At 53.4% G+C, this 8,891-nt stretch overlaps 1 protein-coding gene across 1 annotated transcript in view; it reads left to right on the top strand.

Moving 5' to 3' along the window:
• Nucleotides 1-250: 250 nt before the first annotated feature.
• LOC139242010 (WD repeat-containing protein 54-like) overlaps nt 251-8,891 on the top strand; it is an 85,746-nt gene continuing 77,105 nt past the window's right edge. Inside the window, exon 1 of the mRNA XM_070870144.1 lies at nt 251-317. Within this exon, the coding sequence (XP_070726245.1) occupies nt 251-317 (67 nt within the window). The remainder of the gene's footprint in view (nt 318-8,891) is intronic.

Genomic DNA, 8,891 nt, shown 5'->3' with positions numbered 1-8,891 from the left:
GGGGTTAGAGTGTGTGTTCAATGGGACAGGGTGTGATCGGGGGGAGTGTTTTGGTGAGGAGGGGCTGAAGAATTTGATGAGGAGGTGAGCAGGCCTTTCCTCGTTACCATTAAATTGTTGCACCCTAATTTGTTGCTGTTATTTGTTCGCTCTGGGACTGCCACGGCCCATGTGATGATGCAAGTGTTTGATGGTTAACTAAATGGGTGTGTAACTGTCTCCAGCATTCTCACCGTGTGTGTCCTTGCAGATGTATGAATCGGACGGCTCCATCATGGTGTACTGGCACGCTGTACATACCCCAGAAGGAGCGACAGGTACCAGTGGAAAGCTTGATTCTGAGATACTTTGTTGGCACTGTGGCTGCTGCAGGGATACAATTCTCACACATGGGCAGGAGGAGACCCCTCGGTCTCAGCTCTCGTTCTTTTCAAACTCACTAAAAATGTTCGTGTGGCACTTGAAGGGTGCTCGTTAGGACCATGGCAGAACGGTAAACCCCGCCCCCCCGTAAACCCCTCCCCCCCCCAACTTGCCGCAAACCCCGCCCCCCCCCCTTGAATCCCCCCCTCACCCCTGGGCCCCCCCGCGCTCCTGTCAGTGTCAGCCCTGGCTCAGTGGGTAGCTTTCTCGATTCTGAGTCAGAAGGTTGTGGATTTAAGCTAATTATGGAAACATGAGCACAAATCTAGGATGACATGCCCAGTGCAGTGCTGAGGGAGCACCGCACTGTCGGAGGGGCAGTGCTGAGGGAGCACCGCACTGTCGGAGGGGCAGTGCTGAGGGAGCACCGCACTGTCGGAGGGGCAGTGCTGAGGGAGCACCGCACTGTCGGAGGGGCAGTGCTGAGGGAGCACCGCACTGTCGGAGGGGCAGTGCTGAGGGAGCACCGCACTGTCGGAGGGGCAGTGCTGAGGGAGCACCGCACAGTCGGAGGGGCAGTGCTGAGGGAGCACCGCACTGTCGGAGGGGCAGTGCTGAGGGAGCACCGCACTGTCGGAGGGGCAGTGCTGAGGGAGCACCGCACTGTCGGAGGGGCAGTACTGAGGGAGCGCCGCACTGTCGGAGGGGCAGTGCTGAGGGAGCACCGCACTGTCGGAGGGGCAGTGCTGAGGGAGCACTACACTGTCGGAGGGGCAGTGCTGAGGGAGCGCCGCACTGTCGGAGGGGCAGTACTGAGGGAGCGCAGTACTGAGGGAGTGCCGCACTGTCGGAGGGGCAGTACTGAGGGAGCGCCGCACTGTCGGAGGGGCGGTACTGAGGGAGCGCTGCACTGTCGGAGGGGCAGTACTGAGGGAGCGCCGCACTGTCGGAGGGGCAGTACTGAGGGAGCGCTGCACTGTCGGAGGGGCAGTACTGAGGGAGCGCCGCACTGTCGGAGGGGCAGTACTGAGGGAGCGCTGCACTGTCGGAGGGGCAGTACTGAGGGAGCGCCGCACTGTCGGAGGGGCGGTACTGAGGGAGCGCTGCACTGTCGGAGGGGCAGTACTGAGGGAGCGCCGCACTGTTGGAGGGGCAGTACTGAGGGAGCGCTGCACTGTCTGAGGGGCAGTACTGAGGGAGTGCCGCACTGTTGGAGGTGCTGCCTCTCAGCTGGATGTAAAAGATCCCCTGGCACTATTGAAAGAAGAGCAGGAGAGTTCTCCCCGGGGTCCTGGCCAATATTTATCCCTCCACTAACATCAGTGAAACAGAAGATCTGGTTATTATGACATTGCTGTGTGTGGGAGCTTGCTGTGCATACATAGTGTAGCGTTTCCGACACTGCCACAGTGACCACACTCCAAAAGAACTTCAGTGGCTGTGAAGCGCTTTGGGACGTACTGAGGTTGTGAAAGGCACTATAGAAATGCAAGTCTTTTGTTTTATGTTCCTTCACTGGCTGTAGTTGTGGTTGTTGCTTGGTGGCATCGTTCAGCGATTGATGGCGTCTTTAAAGTTAGGCTGTAAAAAGTGTCAGCTCGTTTTTCAGTGATGGGGTTTGAGATGTAGTGATCACATGGGGACAGACTTGTGGGGCTGGGTTTGAGATGTAGTGATCACATTGGGACAGACTTGTGGGGCTGGGTTTGAGATGTAGTGATCACATGGGGACAGACTTGTGGGGCTGGGTTTGAGATGTTGTTGTGATCACATGGGGACAGGCTTGTGGGGCTGGGTTTGAGATGTTGTAGTGATCACATGGGGACAGACTTGTGGGTCTGGGTTTGAGATGTCGTGATCACATGGGGACAGGCTTGTGGGGCTGGGTTGGAGATGTTGTAGTGATCACATGGGGACAGACTTGTGGGTCTGGGTTTGAGATGGAGTGATCACATGGGGACAGACTTGTGGGGCTGGGTTTGAGATGTAGTGATCACATGGGGACAGACTTGTGGGGCTGGGTTGGAGATGTTGTAGTGATCACATGGGGACAGACTTGTGGGTCTGGGTTTGAGATGGAGTGATCACATGGGGACAGACTTGTGGGGCTGGGTTTGAGATGTAGTGATCACATGGGGACAGACTTGTGGGGCTGGGTTTGAGATGTAGTGATCACATGGGGACAGGCTTGTGGGACTGGTTTGAGATGTCGTGATCACATGGGGACAGACTTGTGGGGCTGGGTTTGAGATGTAGTGATCACATGGGGACAGACTTGTGGGGCTGGGTTGGAGATGTTGTAGTGATCACATGGGGACAGACTTGTGGGGCTGGGTTTGAGATGTAGTGATCACATGGGGACAGACTTGTGGGTCTGGGTTTGAGATGGAGTGATCACATGGGGACAGACTTGTGGGGCTGGGTTTGAGATGTAGTGATCACATGGGGACAGACTTGTGGGGCTGGGTTTGAGATGTAGTGATCACATGGGGACAGGCTTGTGGGACTGGTTTGAGATGTAGTGATCACATGGGGACAGACTTGTGGGGCTGGGTTTGAGATGTAGTGATCACATGGGGACAGACTTGTGGGACTGGGTTTCAGATGTTGCAGTGATCACATGGGGACAGGCTTGTGGGGCTGGGTTTGAGATGTAGTGATCACATGGGGACAGGCTTGTGGGGTTGGGTTTGAGATGTAGTGATCACATGGGGACAGACTTGTGGGACTGGGTTTCAGATGTTGTAGTGATCACATGGGGACAGGCTTGTGGGGCTGGGTTTGAGATGTAGTGATCACATGGGGACAGACTTGTGGGGCTGGGTTTGAGATGTTGTTGTGATCACATGGGGACAGACTTGTGGGGCTGTGTTTGAGATGTAGTGATCACATGGGGACAGACTTGTGGTGGGTTTGAGATGTAGCAGTGATCACATGGGGACAGACTTGTGGGGCTGGGTTTGAGATGTTGTGATCACATGGGGACAGACTTGTGGTGCTGGGTTTGAGATGTTGTGATCACATGGGGACAGACTTGTGGGGGTGGGTTTGAGATGTAGTGATCACATGGGGACAGGCTTGTGGGGCTGGGTTTGAGATGTTGGAGTGATCACATGGGGACAGACTTGTGGGGCTGGGTTTGAGATGTAGTGATCACATGGGGACAGGCTTTTGGGGCTGGGTTTGAGATGTTGTTGTGATCACATGGAGACAGACTTGTGGGGCTGGGTTTGAGATGTTGTAGTGATCACATGGGGACAGACTTGTGGGGCTGGGTTTGAGATGTAGTGATCACATGGGGACAGACTTGTGGGGCTGGGTTTGAGATGTAGTCATCACATGGGGACAGACTTGTGGGGCTGGGTTTGAGATGTTGTGATCACATAGGGACAGACTTGTGGGGCTGGGTTTGAGATGTTGTGATCACATAGGGACAGACTTGTGGGGCTGGGTTTGAGATGTAGTGATCACATAGGGACAGACTTGTGGGGCTGGGTTTGAGATGCAGTGATCACATGGGGACAGACTTGTGGGGCTGTGTTTGAGATGTATTGATCACATGAGGACAGGCTTGTGGGGCTGGGTTTGAGATGTAGTGATCACATGGGGACAGGCTTGTGGGGCTGGGTTTGAGATGTAGTGATCACATGGGGACAGGCTTGTGGGGGTGGGTTTGAGATGTTGTGATCACATGGGGACAGACTTGTGGTGCTGGGTTTGAGATGTAGTGATCACATGGGGACAGACTTGTGGGGCTGGGTTTGAGATGTTGTTGTGATCACATGGGGACAGGCTTGTGGGGCTGGGTTTGAGATGTAGTGATCACATGGGCACAGGCTTGTGGGGCTGGGTTTGAGATGTTGTGATCACATGGGGACAGACTTGTGGGGCTGGGTTTGAGATGTTGTTGTGATCACATCGGGACAGGCTTGTGGGGGTGGCTTTGAGATGTAGTAATCACATGGGGACAGACTTGTGGGGCTGGGTTTGAGATGTAGTGATCACATGGGGACAGACTTGTGGGGCTGGGTTTGAGATATTGTTGTGATCACATGGGCACAGGCTTGTGGGGCTGGGTTTGAGATGTAGTGATCACATGGGGACAGGCTTGTGGGGCTGGGTTTGAGATGCAGTGATCACATGGGGACAGACTTGTGGGGCTGGGTTTGAGATGTGGGGCTGGGTTTGAGATGTAGTGACCACATGGGGACAGACTTGTGGGGCTGGGTTTGAGATGTAGTGATCACATGGGAACAGACTTGTGGGGCTGGGTTTGAGATGTTGTTGTGATCACATGGGGACAGACTTGTGGGGCTGGGTTTGAGATGTAGTGATCACATAGGGACAGACTTGTGGGGCTGGGTTTGAGATGTAGTGATCACATGGGGACAGATTTGTGGGGCTGGGTTTGAGATGTAGTGATCACATGGGGACAGACTTGTGGGGCTGGGTTTGAGATGGAGTGATCACATGGGGACAGGCTTGTGGGGCTGGGTTTGAGATGCAGTGATCACATGGGGACAGGCTTGTGGGGCTGGGTTTGAGATGTTGTAGTGATCACATGGGGACAGACTTGTGGGGCTGGGTTTGAGATGTAGTGATCACATGGGGACAGACTTGTGGGGGTGGGTTTGAGATGTTGGAGTGATCACATGGGGACAGACTTGTGTGGCTCGGTTTGAGATGTAGTGATCACATGGGGACAGGCTTTTGGGGCTGGGTTTGAGATGTTGTTGTGATCACATGGAGACAGACTTGTGGGGCTGGGTTTGAGATGTTGTAGTGATCACATGGGGACAGACTTGTGGGGCTGGGTTTGAGATGTAGTGATCACATGGGGACAGACTTGTGGGGCTGGGTTTGAGATGTAGTCATAACATGGGGACAGACTTGTGGGGCTGGGTTTGAGATGTTGTGATCACATAGGGACAGACTTGTGGGGCTGGGTTTGAGATGTTGTGATCACATAGGGACAGACTTGTGGGGCTGGGTTTGAGATGTAGTGATCACATGGGGACAGGCTTGTGGGACTGGTTTGAGATGTCGTGATCACATGGGGACAGACTTGTGGGGCTGGGTTTGAGATGTAGTGATCACATGGGGACAGACTTGTGGGGCTGGGTTGGAGATGTTGTAGTGATCACATGGGGACAGACTTGTGGGGCTGGGTTTGAGATGTAGTGATCACATGGGGACAGACTTGTGGGTCTGGGTTTGAGATGGAGTGATCACATGGGGACAGACTTGTGGGGCTGGGTTTGAGATGTAGTGATCACATGGGGACAGACTTGTGGGGCTGGGTTTGAGATGTAGTGATCACATGGGGACAGGCTTGTGGGACTGGTTTGAGATGTAGTGATCACATGGGGACAGACTTGTGGGGCTGAGTTTGAGATGTAGTGATCACATGGGGACAGACTTGTGGGACTGGGTTTCAGATGTTGCAGTGATCACATGGGGACAGGCTTGTGGGGCTGGGTTTGAGATGTAGTGATCACATGGGGACAGGCTTGTGGGGTTGGGTTTGAGATGTAGTGATCACATGGGGACAGACTTGTGGGACTGGGTTTCAGATGTTGTAGTGATCACATGGGGACAGGCTTGTGGGGCTGGGTTTGAGATGTAGTGATCACATGGGGACAGACTTGTGGGGCTGGGTTTGAGATGTTGTTGTGATCACATGGGGACAGACTTGTGGGGCTGTGTTTGAGATGTAGTGATCACATGGGGACAGACTTGTGGTGGGTTTGAGATGTAGCAGTGATCACATGGGGACAGACTTGTGGGGCTGGGTTTGAGATGTTGTGATCACATGGGGACAGACTTGTGGTGCTGGGTTTGAGATGTTGTGATCACATGGGGACAGACTTGTGGGGGTGGGTTTGAGATGTAGTGATCACATGGGGACAGGCTTGTGGGGCTGGGTTTGAGATGTTGGAGTGATCACATGGGGACAGACTTGTGGGGCTGGGTTTGAGATGTAGTGATCACATGGGGACAGGCTTTTGGGGCTGGGTTTGAGATGTTGTTGTGATCACATGGAGACAGACTTGTGGGGCTGGGTTTGAGATGTTGTAGTGATCACATGGGGACAGACTTGTGGGGCTGGGTTTGAGATGTAGTGATCACATGGGGACAGACTTGTGGGGCTGGGTTTGAGATGTAGTCATCACATGGGGACAGACTTGTGGGGCTGGGTTTGAGATGTTGTGATCACATAGGGACAGACTTGTGGGGCTGGGTTTGAGATGTTGTGATCACATAGGGACAGACTTGTGGGGCTGGGTTTGAGATGTAGTGATCACATAGGGACAGACTTGTGGGGCTGGGTTTGAGATGTAGTGATCACATGGGGACAGACTTGTGGGGCAGTGTTTGAGATGTATTGATCACATGAGGACAGGCTTGTGGGGCTGGGTTTGAGATGTAGTGATCACATGGGGACAGGCTTGTGGGGCTGGGTTTGAGATGTAGTGATCACATGGGGACAGGCTTGTGGGGGTGGGTTTGAGATGTTGTGATCACATGGGGACAGACTTGTGGTGCTGGGTTTGAGATGTAGTGATCACATGGGGACAGACTTGTGGGGCTGGGTTTGAGATGTTGTTGTGATCACATGGGGACAGGCTTGTGGGGCTGGGTTTGAGATGTAGTGATCACATGGGCACAGGCTTGTGGGGCTGGGTTTGAGATGTTGTGATCACATGGGGACAGACTTGTGGGGCTGGGTTTGAGATGTTGTTGTGATCACATCGGGACAGGCTTGTGGGGGTGGCTTTGAGATGTAGTAATCACATGGGGACAGACTTGTGGGGCTGGGTTTGAGATGTAGTGATCACATGGGGACAGACTTGTGGGGCTGGGTTTGAGATATTGTTGTGATCACATGGGCACAGGCTTGTGGGGCTGGGTTTGAGATGTAGTGATCACATGGGGACAGGCTTGTGGGGCTGGGTTTGAGATGCAGTGATCACATGGGGACAGACTTGTGGGGCTGGGTTTGAGATGTGGGGCTGGGTTTGAGATGTAGTGACCACATGGGGACAGACTTGTGGGGCTGGGTTTGAGATGTAGTGATCACATGGGAACAGACTTGTGGGGCTGGGTTTGAGATGTTGTTGTGATCACATGGGGACAGACTTGTGGGGCTGGGTTTGAGATGTAGTGATCACATAGGGACAGACTTGTGGGGCTGGGTTTGAGATGTAGTGATCACATGGGGACAGATTTGTGGGGCTGGGTTTGAGATGTAGTGATCACATGGGGACAGACTTGTGGGGCTGGGTTTGAGATGGAGTGATCACATGGGGACAGGCTTGTGGGGCTGGGTTTGAGATGCAGTGATCACATGGGGACAGGCTTGTGGGGCTGGGTTTGAGATGTTGTAGTGATCACATGGGGACAGACTTGTGGGGCTGGGTTTGAGATGTAGTGATCACATGGGGACAGACTTGTGGGGGTGGGTTTGAGATGTTGGAGTGATCACATGGGGACAGACTTGTGTGGCTCGGTTTGAGATGTAGTGATCACATGGGGACAGGCTTTTGGGGCTGGGTTTGAGATGTTGTTGTGATCACATGGAGACAGACTTGTGGGGCTGGGTTTGAGATGTTGTAGTGATCACATGGGGACAGACTTGTGGGGCTGGGTTTGAGATGTAGTGATCACATGGGGACAGACTTGTGGGGCTGGGTTTGAGATGTAGTCATCACATGGGGACAGACTTGTGGGGCTGGGTTTGAGATGTTGTGATCACATAGGGACAGACTTGTGGGGCTGGGTTTGAGATGTTGTGATCACATAGGGACAGACTTGTGGGGCTGGGTTTGAGATGTAGTGATCACATAGGGACAGACTTGTGGGGCTGGGTTTGAGATGTAGTGATCACATGGGGACAGACTTGTGGGGCTGTGTTTGAGATGTATTGATCACATGAGGACAGGCTTGTGGGGCTGGGTTTGAGATGTAGTGATCACATGGGGACAGGCTTGTGGGGCTGGGTTTGAGATGTAGTGATCACATGGGGACAGGCTTGTGGGGGTGGGTTTGAGATGTTGTGATCACATGGGGACAGACTTGTGGTGCTGGGTTTGAGATGTAGTGATCACATGGGGACAGACTTGTGGGGCTGGGTTTGAGATGTTGTTGTGATCACATCGGGACAGGCTTGTGGGGGTGGCTTTGAGATGTAGTGATCACATGGGGACAGACTTTTGGGGCTGGGTTTGAGATGTAGTGATCACATGGGGGCAGACTTGTGGGGCTGGGTTTGAGATGTAGTGATCACATGGGGACAGACTTGTGGGGCTGGGTTTGAGATGTAGTGATCACATGGGGACAGACTTGTGGGGCTGGGTTTGAGATATTGTTGTGATCACATGGGCACAGGCTTGTGGGGCTGGGTTTGAGATGTAGTGATCACATGGAGACAGACTTGTGGGGCTGGGTTTGAGATGTTGTAGTGATCACATGGGGACAGACTTGTGGGGCTGGGTTTGAGATGTTGTAATGATCACATGGGGACAGAC

The sequence above is a fragment of the Pristiophorus japonicus genome, unplaced genomic scaffold (genome assembly GCF_044704955.1).
Source record: "Pristiophorus japonicus isolate sPriJap1 unplaced genomic scaffold, sPriJap1.hap1 HAP1_SCAFFOLD_1169, whole genome shotgun sequence".
In the NCBI taxonomy this organism is placed as follows: Eukaryota; Metazoa; Chordata; class Chondrichthyes; family Pristiophoridae; genus Pristiophorus; species Pristiophorus japonicus.
The sequence above is the reverse complement of the archived record's forward strand: the minus strand, read 5'-3'. Positions and strand labels throughout refer to the sequence as shown.